Genomic DNA, 22,261 nt, shown 5'->3' on the forward strand with positions numbered 1-22,261 from the left:
CTCCTGAAAACTTTAATGCTTGGGTTTTATTACCTGTAACAGTTGGTTTCAAGTTTTTGTTTGATTGTTCCGGTGCCCAGAGTCCTGTGGCTCAGTTGCACTTGTTCTGGCCCTTTCTTGCTTCTGTCGTTTTGTTTCCTCGTGGAACTGATTATGTGCATAGGTGCCCGACAATATATTTGACAGTTTATTTGTGGGAATATGTTGATGATTTCTTCCCTCTGAAGGTCGTTTTTCTTTGATTTTTTTTTTTTCGGCTGATACCTCGGGGCACTAGTTACCTAAGACCACCTCAGTTGAGTGTCACGGCTGGGGCACTAGTTACCTAAGACCACCTCAGTTGAGTGTCACGGCTGTGTTGTCTGTTCTAAGCGTGTGATGCAAAGCTGTGCAGCAGCCCTTGTGTGGATTGATTTATTTCTGGGGCACTTTTACTCTTAATCCCCAGCCCTTTGGGGTTCCTGCCACCACTGAACCGCCGTGGTCGTACACTTTCTAGGGGCATTGTGACTTTTGCCTCTTCCTGAGCGGCTGACACCCCCATGGGAAAGGCAGCCCGGGATGCCAGGCTCACCTTCCTCCCTGCTGCTCTCCAGGAGCGTCAGATGGTGATTCCTTACTACCGTGTTAGTTTTCTGATGCTTTTAACACTTGTTTACTTTTTAAAATATTTCACTGGGCTTTCTCATTTGACTTCAGTGGGAGGGTTGTTCCAAATTACCTAGACTGCTGTTAGTGGAGTTTTTTTGTTCCCTAATATGTAATTAGTTTATGTAAATGTTTTCTGGGTGCTTGAATAGAATGTATAGCCCCCTTACCCCCCTTGGATGGTGTATGAAACTTGATGTTGATTTATTGGATTCAGTCTGCTAGGATATTGTTACTGAAAGTAAAATAACAGAGATTCCAAGAAAGAAGGAAATCTGTGGGTCATATGCTGTCATGTTCAGAGGTCAGATGTTCAGGGTTTTGAGTTGGCTTAATTCAGGCTCCCTGCTGGCATAAAGCGCCTGTTTCTTTGCATCTCTCAGTTTTGTTGTTGTTGTTGTTGTTGTTGTTGAGTCAGCTTCACTCTCTGGCTGGCTGCCCTTGATGGAAGATGGTTCCCTGCAGCCTTGGGTGCCACATGATTTCTTGTCCCTCTCCGAGCAGAAGAAGCATGTCTCTGTATCGGTTAAACAGAATTCTGAGACCAGTTTAGAGAACATGTCTATCTGACCCAGCCTGTTTAAAAAGTAAACCAATCTGTGGAATCCCAGTGCAATAGTCAGAGCTCACTCCTGGAGACAGGAATGGAAGCCGCGTGGGGCTTCAGTGGCAGAGGCAAAGAATGGATACCAAGCGGGAGCTGGCGTCCCCGACGTAGGTCGGGCTTACAGGTTAGGTTGTCCTCCGTTGTTCCCTTACCCTTTGTCTGCTTCCTCTGTTAAGGGCTAGGACAGGCGGCCAGGTGATTTTTTCTGCTGCTTTGGTTGAGCTGCTTTGATCCACAGATTTTGATTTTTCCTTTGTTTCAAGAATATTTTCTTCCGTAGAACCTTTGAATATTTTTTCCATTTAGTCTTGTTTCTTTGTCAGTTAGTAATCATTATGCACATTTGTTGTACTTGTTATTTGTCTTTCTTGACTAATTTTCTTTCATCACTTCCACTGTTTTAGATGCTGTGTTTTCTCTAGTCCGTCTTCCACATTACCAACATTGTTTGCAGAATTACTGTTGTTACTTCATGTGGTTCCTCTTGTTTTCGGTTCTGTAATTATTTTGTTTTCTTTAATTTTGTGACTTCGGCTCACACTCTTCCACTAAGTAGCGGTTAGCTTCGTGTCTGGAGCCCGCCTGCCTGTGTTTGAACCCAGCTCCTCCAGTTGTGTTCGTGAGCAAAGTTCCTCGACCTCTCACTTGCTTCTTCATCTGTAAAATGGAGCCGATGGTAGTAGCTGCTGTTGGGAGGACTCCTCCTGAGACCCAGGGCGCATCTCTCCCACCCTGCACTTGTTGAGTTTGCCAAGAATGGACGGCCTCGACTGCTCCTTCTCTGGGCCATTTCTCAGGACTGTGTTTGCAGGGAGCAGCCTTGAAAAATGAGGCAATGTCTTCCTCTGAGACAAAGAGCGGGCTTGTTTACTGCTTATTATAAAAGCAGTGGATTCCCCAGGCCCCCTGTTCCTTCCTTGTAATCAAATTCACTGTGAGTATAAGCATTTCGTTGAGCCCATGGTGTCTCTCCTGTGAGACTTGGGGGCCAAAAGGGAACTGACACGATGTCCTCATGCTCATGCTGCTTGCTGTACAGTGAGTAATGAAGTCCTTTGTCTTGGATCCAGGAGTCTCCTGTCTTCTACCAGCATCTAGGAAACAGTAACAGACTAACTTGTTAGCTGTGTCAAATCCCAGACCTGACAGCTGTCTTCATAAGGTTGTTGTGAAGTTGACATGAGTTAATGCGTGGTATCACGTGGTGAGGACATAGTCAGCACTTACTGGAAAGTAGCCATGACGATATTGCTTTAAATATTCTTTTCGTATTCACACTGAATTTTGCGGCCTAAGTAAAGCTATTTCTCAGAAGGAGATTAAGATCGCTATAAATAGCTATTATTATATGGTGAAGACGTACATTGTAATATGTTGGTTTTAGGTTTTTAAATTAATTGCAAACAATGAATATTCATTAAAGTACGTTTTAAAAAAGTTACTATATAGAAAAACTGAAGGAAATACTTTTAATAACTAAAACATCCAGAGAGCAGTTGACTTTTATCCGTTACTATTTTAATGTCAGTGTAGTTTTTGGCTCTTCATAAGTTTTGGACTCTTATTGTTAATCCTTTGTGCATGCATTTTTTAAAAAATCATGTTAAGAATTATAACAGGAATGTGTATTTGTGAAAATTTATGGAAGTATGGATAAGTATAGAGACTAAGTTAGCTGTGAAAGTATTAACTTCTAGAGAAAACCATGTTCACATTTTTATTTGTTTAGTTGCTTATATTTTAAAGTCTATGTGCTCTGTGAAAGTAGTGACTGCTTCCTACATATTACCAATCAGTATCAATACTGTAGTGAATAAACATAGGATAATTACAGTGTTTGCTGTTTCTAGTGTAGTGCTACATTGTTTCGCTTTACAACCCATTTTGGATGTAGTGGATACACTAGATTCAGTAAGATACAAACACAGCTAGAAAATGTAGCTGTCAGAACACTGACTTCTTTTGACCACTGCTATCGGAAAGGACATGATTACACAATTTCTTAGATAGGTAGTCTTAGTATAAAAGAAACATGAAAAGTATTGCAATTCTTTAAAGGTAAAGGGAGTTAGGAGAGAAAAATGATTTTTATTCTACTTCATAATTGACTAAAGCATAGAAACATGCATATTGTTTGGATAAGTAGTAAAAACAAATGCTGGTGTTGACTAACATAATTAGAAAGTATAGCCCATTTAAAATATTTTGTGTGTTTTTCTCTATGGTTTTTGCAATCCTTTATGTATATAATAAGATTTAGCTGCTTTCTTTCTTTTACGCAGTATATAATTAATTAAGCAAGTATTGACCATCATTCAGATTTTGTGATTGGCTCTGGTTTGTAAAATAGATAACAGTACCTGCTTTTGTAGAACGCGTCATGTTGCGGGGTGCCGTCTCCTATGAAGGTGCCATTGGCCCCTTTGGGAGACTTTTTTCAAGCAGTGTTTTTCAGTCGATACAATAAAAAACTTAAGATTGCAAAGATAAACAGTTATGTCGAAATATTATCAAAATAGTTAAAAAGCCAAATTCATAATTTCATAGCCTTTTTTATTTACACTTAAATTATAACATCTAATTTAATAATTACTGTAATTTTGAAGTAGTGATGAGGGTAAATGATAGCTGCAAACACTGAACGTGATGAGAAATTATCTGCTTGCTGTTGGTGCCAGAGACACAGGCGTTGCTATCCCACTCTGCTGATCATATATTCATAGTGAAATGGGGCTTCAGGTTTCTAAATCTCAGAGGTTAGCAAAAGTAAAGACGTAACTTCTCTCTTCGATATCCTAGAACTCTTGATTAAGTACATTTAAAAAAATCCATTAAAAGACATGACACTTTGAAAGAACGGACTGTGTACTGATTGATCAGGGCGGCCATAGTTGGACATTGGAATATTTTTGACGTCTTGCCTTCTATTATGATGTCATATTACTGAGATTACTGAATATACAGAGGTGCCCAAAAAATGTGTACACATTTTAAGAAAGGAGAAAAATACTAAAATTACGCTGACGGTGACCACTTTGAGCACCTCTTGTCATTGCAGAAGTCAAACATGACTTGTATTCATCTTTTGATATCGGTATATATTGAGTATTACAATTTTAATACTTTTTTTCCTTTCTTAAAATGTGTATACATTTTCTTGGCACCCTCTGTATTTGCAAGACACCACATACAACCCTTTCAAATAATAATTTAATCTTTCAGGGAAATAATTTCATAATTGTCCCAAATCAAAATATTTTATTTCTGTGAACTTGGCTATAAATGTTCTCTCTGTATTCTGATTCAGTGGTGTTTAAAAAATAAAGAGAAAAACCTTACATTTTCAGATTTCATCTCACATTCAACAAATGATTCCTCAGTAACACGGTTTGTAGAACATTAACGTTATTTATTCACGAGCCGTGTGTGCCCCACTCAGACGCAGTGTCTGCAGTGTGTAGTGTGGGAAGGAAGCCCTTGGCTTTGAGTCCTACCAACCTGGTGAATTCCAGCTTTGCTACTGTTCGCTGTGATCTTGAGCGTGTTTCACTTTCAGACTTCAGTTTCCTTATCTTTTAAATGAGGATAATATGTCAGATGTTATTTAACAGGAAGAGTGAAGTGAGGGAACTGTTAGGCGTGCTTGTCCTTTTAGTTTTAGCCGGGTTTCCAATTCCTTTCTGAATCTTTTCTAAGCTGTACCCCCAGCACAACAATTGGTGTATCCTGTGGTTATCATCGGCTGTCTCCCGACTAGATCCATCAAGTATTGGGGTCCTGACTATTTTTGTCCTGGCCACCATCTGAATAGAAGGTGTAGTACACAGCAGTTACTCAAGATTCTGTTTGGTAAAAAGAATCATTCAAAAGTGATGATTTATTAACTCCCTCACATATAGCCACGAAGTTCTAAATAAACGTTCTGTTCATTTCTGTTACTTCCTACAATGCAATTTAATAATGTGTGATCTGACATCAAGACTTCAATATCTAGCGGGTGATACTCAACTAGGTGGGAAAGTACATAGTTAGAATATAGTGCGTGAATGTAAATAATCAGAATAGCAGCCACATACATTTACGTACTATATACCTTAGGCTTTGGGCTAAGTGCTTTCCATGTTTTACCCTTTTGAGCCTAAAGACGGCTTTACACACGGTGCTTTTAGCTATCTTTTAAATGATCACACTGAAATTGAGATGAGGTGGAGTAACTTGCCAACGTCACATTGTTAGCAAGTGGCTGGGCTAGGGTGCAAATCCTGGACCAGTTGAGTCCAAGCCTTTGATTTTAACTAACACAGCAAATAGCCTTTGCTATTAATTGAAACTTTTTGTGTCACAGAGTCAACTGTTCAGGACTAAGTAAGAGTTGTGGGAGGTGGAGCTGCATTGAGTGAGGGCAAGCGTTAGGTCTAATTTACCGTCGCATCCCGTTTATCTTTGCTTCCTCAGAAGCACAGAGGTGATGCTATTGAACGTGCGCTGTCCAAGTTCTGTTAGGAACCCCCTTACCTAGGTCATCGGGTTCTTTAGTACCGTCACTGCCGCACTAGTGCCACCTAGTGGTTGGAGATTCAACACAGGTAGATGCTCCAGATAAAATCAGCCCCCTCTCATCATCTCCTGGGGTGCAGGGACCCACGCCTTTCTGGCTTGAGAGCGTTTTCTCACCCAGTGGCATTGCCTGTACTTGACGTCAGTTTCAGAGCAAGGAGGAAGACACTGGGGAGTTTATAACAGTGTCTGTGTACCCAGTGTTCACAGTTTCGCACGAATAGAACCCTGTGAAAGGCAACAAGTCTGCAGAGTGGCAGAGGCCCCGAGCTGGGGCTTTTTCATTGGTTGAATGGTTGGCGTTCTTGCTTCAGACAGAAGCACAGCCTGTTGTTCAGTAATGCATTTTCACGAGTAACTGGGGTCCTCCAGACTGGCATCAGGACGATTTCCTCAGTTGTCACTGCGTCCACGGTGATTTTACCCAGAGCATCTCTGGTTGGAAATTTGGATGACATCACTTTCTCCCAGAGCAGTCTGTTCCACTTTCTGCTGCCAAACTCGGACAGTCTTCTGAAGACCAGGGCTAGGAGAAGAGAGAGACAAAAACACTAGTTTAATTGTCCTGCTTTGACTTTGACGGATAGTAAGATCCAATTTATTCTCCTAAATGAAGAGTGACAGTTTAAAAAGATAGGTTCTCTTATTACATAGTTTCACATATTTACGGATACCTCTTTCTATTTTGTGACTGGAAGTGTTCCCTAGGAAGCAGTCGTAAGATTCCTCCTTCCTTAAAGAACGAATGACCAAAACGACAAAATGCAAACCAAAGATAAAGCCAGCCGCACCAACCCCTACTGCTTCTTTAGCAGAAGCCTTGTTAAGGTCGTGGGAGAGCCAGGATACTAGTAACTGGAGGAGAAAAGAGAGGTTGGGGTGAACTCTTAGAGCCAGCCTTCTAATGTGTTTGTGGCTCAGGCCTAGTCCTGCTCCCATTTGAAAAAAAAAAAAGTGCCTATAGTTTGAGCCTGTTTTTCTCCCATCTCCCATCTGATATGCTGGGAACCTAATTTCAAAAGGTGTGTACCCGAAAACCTTCCAGCCTACCACTAACATTCATGTTTCACCTCGCTGTTTCCTTCTAGTTCCAATTAGAGAGAGAGACAGACAGACAGACAGAGACAGACACAGTGCCCTCCTGCTTGTTTCACCTCAGTTGCACGCAAATAAAATCTCTAAAAATGTTGAGCATGTTAATGTATATTCTTTTTAAGAAGGACAAAAATAAGGGACTAGCTAGGATTGTGCTGCAGTTGTCAGAAGAAGCAAAATTTGGACGCGAGGCCGTAAGTGTGGACACCGTAGCAGCACGCTGAGAGCAGAGAGGCCAGCCCCCGCTGGAGTGAACACGGTTTGGGGAGGAGGCTAAACGGCGTTGGCTCTTAGAAGAGCCGTGTTCCCAGGGGAAGGTAATGGCATGTGACCTGGTCCCTTGGGCTCAGTATCTGTAAGCTTCTGACAGTCTTCTTCTTTCTTTACATTTCTCTTGACTCTTACCATTTCCCATTATCTAGTAATAGGACTGGTCCAGAAAAAGCGTATCCGGACGTACTCTGGGCATCTCTAGGTAGAAATGAAATGCTTCCGTAAAGGTAATTTTATATATGGTCCTTATAATATAATAGTTTGACTATAATAGGCAGAGAGGATCTCTCCAGCAGATCTGCACTGCTTTCTGTCTGGTTGTAAAAGTGCTACAGGGCAGGCAACACAGTAACTTATGGCTCTTTCCAGATGCTTTCCCTAGAGCGACTGGCTCTGTAGACACCAATTCTGCTTCCCAAGTCACTGCAGGTCACAGACATACCAAATATTTTGATACAGCATAAAAGGAGTCGTTTGATTTTCAAACTCCAGTATCACTGTTCTCATCCCCCACCGGATCACCAACCCATTATTTTAAGTTTTTGTCGTGGCAGTTCCCTGCTCCTGATTCCGGTTTCGGTGTGTGTTAGGGCATGGGTTAAAGTGCTATCAGAGACCCCGAATACAGCAGTGGCTTAAGCAAAACAGCAGTTTTTCCTCACGTGTAGTATTTCTGAGAGAGAGAGGTCCCGGCCGAGGGGCGTCTTTGCTCCCTATGGTGGTTTATGGACCCACACCTTCCATCTTATTTCTCTGCCTGTCCCGAGAGTGTTGGTCTCACCTGCCTCAGCAGCCGGATGGCTGACGTGTCCCCGTTCCAGCCCATAGGAAAGAGGGAACACTGCTGTGTAGTCCGGAGAGGCACCTCCTTTTAGGGCTGTGGATGCTGCACGGTCACCTCTGCTCGTATTCTGCTGGTGAGAACCTGCCGGGCTTGCTGCCAGGAGGCTGGGAAGTCAGCGTGGGGCCGAGCACTCTGCGCCCTCCTGAAGACGGAGCAGCTCAGCAAGCGGCAGTGTGGATTGGTCCTTGGTCCGTTTTTCTGCAGGGCCTGAGCTGTGCTGGTCCATGGGCTCTACTCTGGAGCTGGACACCTTTCTGGGGAGACCGACTATGTCTGTTTTCTTTCAGGCTGTGATGCAGGTTTTTCATTTTGTTCATGGTGTCTTTTTTTAGATAGTGATTAGAAATTTTAATATGATAAAATTTGCAAATATATTTAGAACTCTTTGATGTAAATGTATTTTATATTTGTAGATTTCAATTTGGGGACTCTATATCAGTTTTGTGGCTGGGGATAGATGGTCAGGCACCATGGTTCATAGGCCCCACAATAACTTTTCTATTTCAGTTTGAAAAAGAAACATGTTATTTTTAATAGGAAAACCAAAACCATCTGTTTGATGCCTCATTTCACCATTAATTTTATGATTTGACAGGATTTATAATTATTTGTACTATTTATTTATTTATTCTTACTGGGGAATATTGGGGAACAGTGTGCTTCTTCAGCTCTAAGTCATTGTCCTTCAATCTAGTTGTGGAGGGCGCAGCTCAGCTCCAAGTCCAGTTGCTGTTTTCATTCTTTAGTTGCAGGGGGCGCAGCCCACCATCCCATGTGGGAATTGAACCAGCAACCTTGTTGTTGAGAGCTCGCGCTCTAACCAGCTGAGCCATCTGGCTGCCCCTACAATTGTTTGTATTTTTTCTAACCAGTTACTAGTTTTTAAAATTATTCATTTGTCAGAATACCTCCCTAAAATTCATTTTGAATGTATGAGACCTCGATAGTCACAAAAATAGGAAAGTCAAATCAAAGTGCTGATCTTAGTGATAAGAGATCAAATTTGGTGTGAAAGTTAGTGTGAAAGTTAGTGTTCAAGCTGCTGGATGTATCTAGTGTGCAGTTAAAATTGGGTCTGGAACGCAGGAGAGTATTTAGGGTTGTTGATTTACAAACGTCTACATCCAGAGGACACCATTGGAACCTGGGTAATAATTACGTTCTTCCCAGAGGAAAGAACTCACGCAGGGTGTGTGCATGCATGGCGTGCAAAGGGCTGAAAGAAACCCGCTGAAAAGACAGGCAATAGAACACTTGATCTTTGCTAGCAACCTCAGGAGCCAGCGAGATGGGAGTTTTCTAATTTCACAGGCAAGTAAATCGAGCCTGAGAGGGATGCTTTTACACAAAACAAAGTTGGATAGATAGTAGTTGGCAGAACTGGTACTTGGGACCGGGTCTTTCTGGTGCCGCAGCCTGCAGCATCCCTTGTGTCTCCCTGCTTACTAAGGTAGACGAGCACTTCACTAAGGGGCAAGGAAGTCCGTGATGTCGGAATGTTCGAAGGCTCGAGAGTGGGCCCAGGTTGTTAGCTCTGTTGCCTTTGACGGTGGTGGGCAGGGCAGTTGCCGGGTCGGGGTGTGGGTGCCTGTTAGGAAGGGTTAGCTGACAGGGAGGCAAGGATGCAGTCACTCCAGAGTCCCATTTCCTGAAGTGCGGTGGCGAATGGAAGGAGAGGGAGGGAGGGAGGGAGGGAGGGAGAGAGGGAGAGAGAACGAGAGAACGAGAGAGAATGCGAGAGAGAATGCGTGCGAGCGCGAGCGCTAGTTGAGGGGGTACAGAAAGGTCTAAATAAGTTAGAAAACGGGGTGGAGCCCAGAGCACGGAATCCTGTCAGCGTGCTTGTGGAGTGGTGCTCAATGCTGTCTAGCGACAGAGTAGGAAAGACTGATTTAAAGCGAAGGGGGACGTTTGCAGCGAGCGTGTTTGAAAATCCTCTCAGCACTTAGGTTGCCTCCTACGAAACTTTGTGTGAAGGGTTCGCAGTTGGAGTCTTGAGGGTAGTCGGAAAAGGCAATGGAGTCAGTGTGTGTTTTTTCACTTCTTTAGCTTTTAGAATGGCTAATAATTAGAGGGCGTAATGGCTTTTAATGATAGTTTCAGTTTATACGTTGTGAAGAAACTTCTTTTTAACGAGTCACATCGAAATACATTTGTTCTGTACACGAACTGCTATAATCCTGAATTTAAGATTCTTAACATTTATTACTAAGAGGAAGCTTCTCTGAGTCACTCATAATTTGGGGACAAGGAAAAGTATGCCATGTGTGACATTATTTGATTATCATTTTGTGATACAGAATAAACATAAATAATGCCATTGATTATATACACAAGCTTCCTTTTGTGCTGTCATTTGTTTCATGCTTTTTCCTTTATGACATGTGCTTTATAGATGAATTCACCAAAGATTTAAATGCAAAAATGACGGTACTCCCTTGTTCACTATTAAGCAGAAATCAAAGAACAGTCTGCAGAAGAGGACGCGGAAGCGGAAGGGGACAGCAGCAAAGAGCCAGTGCCGGCCCTGCAGCGATCGGTGTCTGAGGAATCTGCCAGCTCCCTGGTCTCTGTTGCTGTAGAAGCCAAAATCAGGTGAGAGAGCGAATGTGGCTGATGGCAGATCAGTGAGCGGAGCTGACTGCCTAGAACATTCAGAGAGTGAAGTCTGGGATGTGAATCTGGATTAATTTGATTAGTTAGTAGCTTGACGTTTGAGGCTGACACCTCTGCGTGTAGTTGGGGGAGAGTGTGTCTGTGGCTTAGGTGATTGTAGAATCCGTTCTACAACCCGCTCTGCAACAGTCTAGCCTGTCACTCTGCTCTCCTCACACTCGGACAGCACATTCCCAGGATGCTCTTCCCACCAGAAGAATAACCAAGCTTTTAGCATAAGAATGGATTTTGATATTTACCTGTAAACTTAAGTTATACTCTTATAACCTACCCTCTCTTTATTCTTAGACATTATAACCTATAACCTATCTGTGTACAATGCAACTTTGAAGTCTTTTGGGTTTTTTTTGATGTTACCTGAAAGACGCGAACAAAACCACGAAATCATCCTTCAGTGAATGCTCCCATCTTTTTGAAGTGTTTTCTTTTGCTTTTGGCACACCTCCTCCTCGCACTGGAGCCTTTTGCTTGCCTCTGTGGGGACGCCCCCCCTTTATGGTGGGAGCCCTCCGCGTCTGCTTTCCCTCTGCTCACGCCCTGGAATGTGCATTCAGTCTGACCGCTAGCTAGATGGTGTCTGTGTGCTAATGAACCCCACGTTTCTATTTCCAGGGCTGACTTCTCGGAGCTCCAGACTTTTCTATCCATCTGTCTGCTTGACACCTCCTTTTGGAAGTACGCTAGACACTCACCCTTAGTTACCGTGCCCTGAATCGCTCTTCATTCTGACCCCACATCGTCTGCCCAGAGGTCTCCATTTTAATAAATAAATACCAGTATTCACCCAATTGCTTAGGCCAAGAACTTGAGTTAATCCTTAATTTCTAACTTTTCTCACGTATTATATTCTAAATCCTATAGCTCAACTTTAGAAGATCTCCCAAAACAATCCTTACCCTCTTCACTTGCTTACTATTTGGATTCAAGCCCGTTATTTTTCAGGGGGCAAGAATCGTGTTTTAATTAGTCTCTGCTTCTTCTCTTTACTTTCCACAATCCACGTTGTTCTTAGTACAGTTACAGAAGTGCATTCTTGAAACACCTATCAGACCTGCCCCAACTCTCTTTAATGGCTATTATATTTAAATTAAGTATTTAAATTACATTTAACATTTCAAATCCACACCGTATTCTACAGGTTATGATCTGAGCCTGCCTACCTCTCTGACTTCATGTGTTACTTCCTGTGCTGCTGTCACAGTGGCCTCCTCAATGCTGCTAACACGCAGGTCTGTCACGTGCCTTACTCCCCAGAAACGCCTGCCCCACACCCTGCCCACCCTGCGCATCTCCTCTGACGTGCCATGTTGCCTCAACTTACTTGCAGTCAGCTCAGGAAAGAGAGCACCTGATGTGAATTTGAGTCCAATGGGTTCTCTGTGCCCCACCCAACCCTGCCCCGCCATTTTGGGGAAGTTTTGAAAATTTTCAAAATAGAAGAGTAGGATGAGAAATAAATAAAACAGCAGCCTCTACCTCATTTCACCCATGAATCCTGCTTTGCTGTTCTTTGTAACACTTATGCTTTCCCGACAGTTCAGTTAATTATTTGTCTCCCTTACTGTCATGTGAGTCCTATGTTTTTCCACTTTCTACTGGATTGGTGATTTTTTTCTCTTGATTACACATTATATTTTATTTTTAAGATGGTTGCCCTTAAGACTCAGACCTCATGTTTCTTTACCCCATCAAACTTAATTTTGAAAGAATTTCAAACTTTTACAGTTTTGATAGATTTTTTTAGTCTTCGTACTTTACCATATTTTCATATCTTTGCATCTGTCATTTGGCATTCCATTTTCTAGTTATTTTATTTTCTAGTTCTATCTTTTTAAATTAGTTTCAGGTGTACAAAACAATGTAATATAATAGACATTTACACGTACCCTTACAAAGTGATAATGCCCCCAATCTACGACCCCTCTGACATAGTATATAGTTGTTACAGTTTCATTGACTATATTCCCTATGCTGTACTCCACATCCCATTAAAAAAAAGAACAGTTGCATCATATTAAAAAATTCTCCAATGCCCATTTGTCGTCAGCCCTGACCCCAGCTGCTACCCTTGGCAACCACGTATCTATTTTCTGTCCCTGTAGTTTGTTCCTTCACAATAGCATATGAATGGAACCATAAAATACGTGTACTTTTGATTCTGGCTTTTCTACTTAGCTAATGCATTTGAGTTAATAGTCTATGTTACTCATATGTCAGTGGTTGTTTCCTTTCTGTTGTTGAGTAGGATTTATTTTATGGAGGTACCTACCACAATTTGTTTACCATTTCCCAGTGAAGGGATATTTGGGTAGTTTACAGTTTGGGGCAGTTATGAATAAAATCGGTATAAATATTCACTCAATAGGTTTGGTGTGAACATGGGGTTTTATTTATTTCACTTGGGTAAATACCTAGGAGAGAGTTCGTTTTAAAGGAAATGCCAAAGTGTTTTCCACGGCGACTGCACTGTCTCGCAGTCCCACTAGTGATGTATGCGAGTTTCGCTGGAGAGTGGATTGGCAGGACATTTACTGTTGTTCTGACTCAACTTAACGGTGAGGGAAGCACGTCCCCAGGTCTGGGGGACTGGCGTGCTCAGTGGCCCTGCTGTTGCCTGTGTAGGGGACCTGCGCTGGTCAGGACCCAGGACGCTGTCTTTCCCCCCCCAACCCCCCGCCCACTTCTGTGCCCCCACCCACAGTCGGTCTTCGCTGTGGCAGCATGGGGATTTCTGCTGGCCTTCTCCCACCAGCCTAAGGCTTTTGTTCCCCAGGAAACACGGGGCACAGAGATCGGGGTGGGTCTTTGTGTCTTCCCCATGTGGCGGCTGTTCCCCTTTCCAGGCTTGTACCACGCGGCTGCTCTCCCAGGACCCTTCACCTCCACCTCCACCTTCCGTGTGCTGTGCCATTGCCATGGTCACCTGCGGAGGTGCCCAGCCTGAAGCCTGTGAGTGGGTTAGGGTCCCCATGTCTGTGGGCCATGAATGGCATATTCTCACACTGCTTCCGTCTGGGCCTATAGCACTCGATGGGGACTTCTCATTGAAGTCGTCTTATCCTGCTTGCAGGTCAGTCTTTCCCAGGTCCAGGGTAAGCTGGTGCTTGCATGTTACCTCTTTCTTAGGTGCCTTTCATTCAGTTGCAGGTGAATTGGTTGCAGCTTTGTACATCCACAGCGGAAACCAGAAATTTCCCTGACCCCCACTCCATGTTAACAATCAGTTACTCTGAGGTGTTTGACTATCCTTACTTCCTACATCTCCTAACCTTTCCTAACTCTTTAAAAATTTGAGTACTTGTCTAAAAATATTTTCATTGTGGGTCTGGTGTGTGGCGAAATTTCTGAGGTCCTCTAAGCCAGGAATAATGTTATTACACTTTCACATTTGAGTGATGGTCTTGGGTATAAAATTGAAAGTTAAGATATCGTTTGTCAGTACTTTGAAGCAGTGCTCGGTTTTTGCAGCAGCGTTTTTCTCATCAGTCCTTGATAAGGCGGATGTCATCATCTATTGTTGCTTCTCATGGGTAACGTTTCTAGGGGAAGAAACATACCAGCAGTGGGGTACGCTGAGAGAAACGTACGCTTAGTGGCTCAGAGAAAATTGTAAATAAGGAAATTAGAACATTAGTAAGATACTGGCAAAGTAGACCACGTTTAATTGTGTGTGTTGTGTGTGTGTATCAATGGACAACACAAATTGTCATTAAACTGAAATAGATTGGAAAAACTATTTTCCATTAAATTGGAAAAACTTAAATAGGTAACTTTCATAAACAAAAGAATTAGTTGAGAAAGGCCCAGTATGAATTTAGGTTAACAGTCACCTGAGAAGATACAGGTTATTGCTATCACCTGTTCATGGAAGGCATCATGAAAGCTCCTGGGGTGGGTACGACAGAGGGAGTGGAGGAGAGTTTACTGGCCGAGAAGAAGGATTTGGGTGCAGCAGTCGTAGATGTGCTGTGAAGAGAACCAGATCCAAGAGGAGCAGTCCTTCGAATTCTGTGCTCTCTTGAGGTCCTGTCCGTGTCGATTGAATGAGTGATGTGGTTTCCCATTCCCAGCCTCCTGCTGCCTCAGCCGCCTCGATGATTAGCATTGTGCCTCCGGCTGGTACATTCGCTACACCTGATAAACCTGTTGTGCTGGGTCATTCACTGAAGTCCGTAGTTTACATTAGGGTTCATTCTTTGTGTTCTTTAGTTTTGATACATGCGTAATGTCACGTGTCTGCGATACGATGAAGTTTCACCGCTGCAAGTGCTGTGCTCTGCCTCGTCATCCCTTTCCCGTTCAACCCTGGCCTTCCCCGCCCCAGCACTCACTGCCTAACCCAGTAACCACTTACATTTCTCTCTCCATGTGTGTGCATGTGCTGGGTCATCTATCGTGTATAAAGAACGTGCCATCATTGTCATTAAAGGAAAGTTTGTCACCACTTGTTTGACAGAGCCGGGATGTAATTGCGTGACCATTAAACCCTACCCTCCTCCCCAGTCTTAGCTTTACTTTATTTTTTTTTAATACTTAAGTTTCTTGAGTCAGATTTAAAACAAAATTGTTTTTCAAGTACAAACGAGAATTTTTTTGATTTGCTACGTTACTACTTAAAAAATCATGCTGTGGAAAAATGGAATAGCCAATGTATAATTCTTATTAAACTTAATTGTTCTTATATTATTGGTCTTAATTGTTCTTAGGCTTAGCTTACACTAAAAACATAATATTTAATTGTAAAGCACAAGTATCTGTTACTTAAAATAGTTAAGTAAAATTACTTTCTTTTTCTCTGTCTTCCTTCCTTTCGTTTCTACCAGTGAACAGCTCTGCGCTTTTTGTTACTGTGGTGAAAAAAGTTCCTTAGGACAAGGAGACTTAAAACAGTTTAGAGTGACGCCTGGATTCATCTTGCCGTGGAAAAACCAACCTTCTAACAAGAAGGACATCGATGACAGCAGCAATGGAACCTGTGAGAAAATACAAAACTCAGCACCACGAAAACAAAGAGGACAGAGAAAGTAAGCAATTTTGAGTTTAACTGCTTAGAATGCGTTAAGACTGTGTATCACTTACTTTCATTGCATTGTTTGTGAATGTATAGATGGTGTTGTTACTGAATGTTCTCATGTTTTCAACATTCATAGGACGCTTTATGACTCACCTTTTACCCAACAAACATCTCCTTTCTCAAAAGTTTTTATTTAAAAAAAGTTTATCTTAATTGTATGTATAACAAACGCAGTATGATCACAGAAGTTAACTTTTAGAAGAAAACTTGAAAGAACGTAACATAAATGGAAAGCAGATAAAAAGATGAATGAAACCTTTCTTTGCTTCCTCTAAATCAATTGTAAGGCCAAACATAGGAGAACAACAAAACCGAAGTGGTTTTCACTACTCCCGTCTTTTATGTGTCTCCTTCCTTCCCCTTCCTTCCTTCCTTCCTTTTCCTTCCTTCTTTCCTTCCTTCCTTCCTTCCTTCCTTTCTTTTCCTTCCTTTCCTTTTCCTTTTCCTTTCCTTTCCTTCCATGTGGAGCTGTCTTGTGAACTCTTACGCAGGGTTGACTTGCTCTCTGGGTAGTAATTACATGCTGAGAGTGCCCTTTCCAAAGTTAAAGGAGATGCTTTTTTTAATGAAACAAGAATTTACTAAGATATTTATATAACTGTTTATGTGTGTCTCTATTCATCGATATCATAGTGACCTACCCAAAACGCTTGTCTAATATGTTTGCTTTTGGAGTTAAAACTCTTCTTGTATGTTGTCGAGTTTTGGTTAAAGGCCATCGTCATCTGTGGGCTTGGCTCTGGTAGTCGGGGGAATAGAATGTTCTGAGGTCGATGCGAAAGTGTAAAATTAATTTAGCCTGGAAAGGCTCCCCAGCGCTCTCCCTTGAGGGTGATGAGGTAATCATCCAAGTGCTCCTCTGGCTTTTATCCAAATCTAAGTGCTAAGGCATTGTTGTGTTGTACTTATTTGATTGGCTCCTTCTCTTGAACTACTGCCAATGCCTTGAAGACCTGAAGGAGGAAATGAAACAATAACAAGAGAGAGACTCTTGTAGAAGAATTTAAGGTGGAACAGTTTAAGGAAGTGTAGAAGTACTGTATTGGGAGATTCTTGATAATTTAAAGGCTATAGCTAGATCATATATCAGAGCTTTACCTTTTGTGATAAATTGAGTGCTCATGACCTAATAAGATATATTAAAAGTCCAGCAAACTTATAAGGTCCATCAGTAATTAGCATATTTATGGACTGGACCAGGTTATTTCTCATGTTCTGCCTTGAGTCATGGCAATTATATAAGCACCTGTTCTGGGAAATATAGTTGGGCTTCATTTACTTATTTTATAAGCTAAGTTAGCTTTTAGTGAAAGTCTGTATGAGCTAATACGATAATTACGTAAAAATAGCCTTGGTTTAATGAAAGTCTTCATATATACTTAGTGTTTACCAAGTTATTAAATGATAATAACAAGCCAGTTAATGGACCTTAGGAATAAACCACATTTATAAAATTTGGAAATTATTTAGGGGTAGACGATTAATTTAGCTTGATAGTGGTTTTAAATATTTACAGAATATGTTACCGTGTTTCCCCGAAAATAAAACCTAGCCAGACAGTCAGCTCCAATGCGTCTTTTGGAGCAAAAATTAATATAAGGCCTGGTCTTACACTATATTATATAAGACCCACTCTTACATTGTAGTAAAATAAGACAGGGTCTTATATTAATTTTTGCTTCAAAAGACGCATTAGAGCTGATGGTCCGGCTAGGTCTTATTTTCGGGGAAACACGGTACTAATGAACTATAAACCAGATAAACAGCTAGTTAATTCTTTTTAAATTTGAAAATGAGGTTTTTAAATCATTTTTCCTCTTGGTGCACTAAATATAAGAATATATAATCAAGGAGTCTTTTCCTCTTTTGTTGTAGACTTAAAATTTTGGGACTATGTATTTCAGTTGACATCTCTTGATGTTCTTTCCTAAGTTGGGCTGTTGTTGTTCTCAGGGTTGACATCAGCATCTTACTGATAACGGTGCATATGTACAAACTGGCACCAAACATGATGGTGAAGTTTGATTAAGCCACTGGTTGGGTCCTGGGTAATAACAGACTGGTTAGTCATCCCGTGGGTTCTTACACCCGTCCTCCCATCAAATACTAGTGCAAAGGAAATGTGTTAAAACAATACATGAGTCTTTGTAGATGCACTGTTAGTCTTTTTTTCCCTCCCAATAAAGTAACAATGATTAGTAATGAATATTTGTAGGAATTAAGATTATATTAATAGGAAAGAGTTTTTCTCATTTTACTGTGGGCATTTATAAAAACAAGACTTTAAAGTAAGCATAGCATGCTAAACTTTTTAAAAAAGTGAGTCTGCATTTCTAATGCTGAACATAGAAAAATACTACTGCTTATTTTTATATGGTTTGTTGTTCAAATGTACTAATTGAAATATGTTAATTTTTTTCTTTCAATGATTCCAGGTATAAAAAAGTTTAGTACCCTGGTCATTGTGCTGATTTTCTCTTAATAGGAATCATGATAAATATCCAGCAAACAGAAGTGCAGTGAGTTGTGGTCTATATTCAATAGTGATTTAATTCAGAATTATATCAGGTTCAATACAGTGGTGTCAGGAGAAGATTCAAGTTCTAGTGCCAGCCGTCTGGTTTCCCGTATTTAATGTTTAAACACAAGAGTAGTCATTGTTTACTTAATGACCTCAATTAATATCTGAATTTTAGGGGCCTTAAAAAACCGAAATCTCCTATGTGTTGTATATCTTATTCAGCATTCATTTTTATACTGTGTGTTTTGCTGTTATACTGCCTTCCTTATTCCCCAAGCCACTAGTAGGTATTTTGCTTTTGCTTTTTTACTTCTGATCTATGAGGTGACGTCTTGGCGGAAGAGAGCTGGCACCGTCACGCCACAGACCAGCTGTCGGGGTCTGTGGACGGGACCATGAGGAAGCTCTAGCTGACACGTTTTGCTCCCACTCCCTCCCTCTTCACTCTGGTGGTGGGTTTTCATTTCCCCTGGCAAATAACCTTTCTTTACATAAAATTAACTGGCAGCTCTGTTGTGGTAGTTCTCACGATAAAGCAAATTAAAACTTCTGATTTGATTGAGTTATATTTTATGAGCCTTTAAGGCCAAAGAGAATATTCAATTTATGTGATAAAATATGGTTCCTCATTAGATTATTAGAACATCAGTTTTCTTTTTTAATGATAGAATGGCAAAATAAATTTGCAATGGTAATTTTTACACTTCTTACAGAATTGGAGACCTTTTTTTAGCTGTTACTTAGATGATGCAATGTAGCAACTCAGTTTTACATTAGAGTATGAAAGTAACAGATGTGTTTTAAAAGTTTTATGACAGTTTATGCCTAATAAATTAAAATGGATCTGGCAATACATTATATGTAAGTTGTTCTAAAACAAAACATTTTCTACTTGTTGTGACTTTCACGTCGATTTTATTTTATTTTTCCCAGAGAACGATCTCAGCAGCATACAGTGTCTTGTGTCAGTGTAAGCACGCAGACTGCCTCAGACGACCAGGCTGGTAAATTGTGGGATGAACTCAGTCTGGTTGGCCTTCCAGATGCCATTGACGTCCAAGCCTTGTTTGATCCTACAGGTATTAAGCGCTTCAGTAATAATTACCTCTTGATTCTGTAAGCATTTTAATTTTAGTGAATTATCAACTAAATAGTAAATACCTTTCCCCTAGAAATATGATCACATTGTGAAAAAGTGTCAGGGGTAGGCATGCCTGCTTAGGTCAAAGAAATTGTCTAATTATGTTTACCTAATTTGTTTAGCATCTGCATAGGGCTAACACTAGGCTGGGTGCTTTTATAAATATTTGCATTTGCCCTTGTGTAAAGAGCAACGCCGTGGAGATCTGACAATTGAGGAAAGAAATTTTAAAGGGTTCTGAGAACTTGGAGAGCGTGGCCGTCTGGGTCTGTTTCGTGTAGGGTGAAGGGCAGTAGTCTCGGCCTTGTGGGTTTCCTGTTGTAAAGGTGCAGCGTGCAGACTGGTGATGTGCTGCCGTGGGACCACGTGTCGATGGGGAGGGGCTCACGTCTGCGGGACAGACGGTTCACTAGTGATCCGTGTGGGCTGGGGCGGACGAGAGCTGTGTCACGTAGCTGATTTGCCATACGTCCTCTTTGCAGAAACAACGTATTAAATAATGTCTGTTATATTTTATGTGTCAGATTCCAAATAAAATGTCTTATAATTTATAAATAAAAATGACTAAAAACAAATTTTCACTAATTCAGTGGTTCTCAATCGTGTGTGCATCTGAGTCACCTGGAGGGCTTGTTAGAGCAGATTTCTGGCAGCACTGCAGGGGTTTTGATTCAGTAGGTGATGTGAGCTTTTGCAGTTCTAACAAGCTCCTAGGTGATACCATGCTTGGACCACATTTTGAGAAGGATTGCTTTCGTGGTCTCACAAATATAGGATGCCATTGTGCATTTTACACATTAGAGTAGATTTGGGGGTTTTCCGTGTGTACTTACTAGTCTCAGTGTGTTTAATGCTCTTCGTTTGCCCCTTGTCACTTGAACCCTTTCAGGCACTTGTTGGGCTCATCACCGTTGCGTGGAGTGGTCGCTGGGAGTGTGCCAGATGGGAGAACCATTGTTAGTGACCGTGGACAAAGCTGTTGTCTCAGGGAGCACAGAAGTAAGTAGAAAACACAAATGCTTAAGCACAAAGGTTCACTTGTAAGAATTATTCATTAAATGGCTACTATAATGTAAAAACCCTTAAAACAGGAAATTAGTCATTTATATCCAGGGTAGTTTGCGCAAATCACGAGAATATAATATGTTAAGTTGTGCAATAAATGTAAATCTGTAAGACAAATATTTTACATTTAAGTCAAAAGTTTTAGAAATGAGAATTACTGACCATACTTATATGCCCATGTGGTTTTGTCTTTTTAAGACAGAACCATTTGATGAAGACATACAATAAAAGGGACAAGGTTTGACAGGTCTTTAGTCCACATGTGGACTAGCTTTGTTTGATATTTTAAAAAGTGATTGAAACAATTTCTTTTCATTTAAGTTGGCAGTTCAGTTTGTCTTTTTGGCACTATCCCAAAGTAATATGTACATGGTCTGCCATCCTTCAGAGCTTTCACTGTGATTTGCATGTAATTTTGAAATGAGCACCAAAGTAAATGTAACAAACCCTATGAAGTGAAATTGTTTTGCTGGCTACAAATTCCCTTTGGTTTTTGACAAGTGTATTTGGCAGAGGTGAAATAGCCCTTCCAAAGGAATATTAAAAATGGAAATTTTGACCACAGAAATTACACGGGCTTTAGTCGGTTGAATATAGTTAAAACTTTCAAAAATGTAATTGAGACAAGGACTTACAATCAAGTAATTATTCAACTATTATAACTCTAGCTTTACTCAGATTATCGAAATGATCCAATTTATGTGGCTGAGTAACTCACCTCAAGAGGAGGCAAGTTAGTGCTTGTTTTGGAAATGTGGCGTTACATTTAAATGCTTCTGTGACTAAAGTTTGAACAATATGCACGATAGAAATCGCACGGTCTGAACATACTTAGATGCCAGGTCAAGACTGGGATGGATCAGTGAGAGCTATTTCTTTCCTCAATTAATTGAGAAGTGGTCTTGGATTATTTTGTGACAGTGAGAAGTACGGGCATATCTTGGAGGTGATTATGGGATTGGGTCTAGACCAGCGCCATGGAGCAGGTAGCACAATGAAGGGAATCGTAGCCTTGCTCGTGGAGGCTCTTAACTTCAGTGTGTCAAAGGCACGACATCTGTGAAGCGCTATCAGGTGAAGCATAAAACGAACTGCACCTGTGCTACAGGAAAGGCAGTGAACACAGGCTGGGATGCTGAACGTTGTGGTGTTGAATTGGAACTAGAAGAAGCGACATGAACTCTTTCCTATTTATACCAATGCAGGACTATAGATATTTGTATACAGGGGAGTAAGTATGTATCCATACATTTCCCAGCTTTGCACACTAAGGGTAAAGAAAAGCTTGCCTTGCCCTGTCCATTTTGGACGGAAGGTACCATTCTTGTTCTTTAAATACTTAACTGATTAGCATTTAAATGGAATTTAGAATCGGGAATCAAGCGCCATGGGAGACCTGCCTGCCTTCGCACTGAGGGCTTCGGTGCTGAGTGGGCCCAAGCAAGTGGAATGCCAGTGGAGTGCCGGGAGGAGGAGGAAAGATGAGATTAGAAGGGCGTCGGTGGCAACATTGGCAAACCTTGATTTCTCCACTGGAGTCAGTCAGTCAAAATTGATGGTAGTATCAGTCTTCTATTGCCATTTCTACTGGTTTTTGTTTGTTTTGATTTTCACTGTTATCAAATAGGCACAGGTAGACCAGTTAGCTAGAACTTCAAAAATTTGTTTTCCACTGCAGAGTTGGTCTCACTAACAAAAATTTAAACGTATAACAACACATTTGTTGATAAGATTGTGTGGAAATAGTCACTCATACTTTG

The 22,261-nt window shown here is 41.2% G+C and overlaps 1 protein-coding gene across 21 annotated transcripts in view; it reads left to right on the plus strand.

Annotated features, from left to right (window-relative positions):
• Window positions 1-22,261, plus strand: part of KMT2C (lysine methyltransferase 2C) — a 222,825-nt gene that overhangs the window by 63,981 nt on the left and 136,583 nt on the right. For 17 of the 21 annotated variants that reach the window (XM_088799766.1, XM_088799771.1, XM_088799770.1 and 14 more), the window contains exons 3-6: window positions 10,478-10,619; window positions 15,524-15,724; window positions 19,229-19,374; window positions 20,326-20,435. In XM_088799766.1, the coding sequence (XP_088655892.1) occupies window positions 10,478-10,619; window positions 15,524-15,724; window positions 19,229-19,374; window positions 20,326-20,435 (599 nt within the window). The remainder of the gene's footprint in view (window positions 1-10,477; window positions 10,620-15,523; window positions 15,725-19,228; window positions 19,375-20,325; window positions 20,436-22,261) is intronic. The other 4 variants (XM_088799767.1, XM_088799782.1, XM_088799783.1 and 1 more) reach the window with 1 other exon arrangement.

The sequence above is a fragment of the Rhinolophus sinicus genome, chromosome 8 (genome assembly GCF_057876585.1).
Source record: "Rhinolophus sinicus isolate RSI-liver-muscle chromosome 8, RSI-T2T, whole genome shotgun sequence".
Taxonomy (NCBI): domain Eukaryota; kingdom Metazoa; phylum Chordata; class Mammalia; order Chiroptera; family Rhinolophidae; genus Rhinolophus; species Rhinolophus sinicus.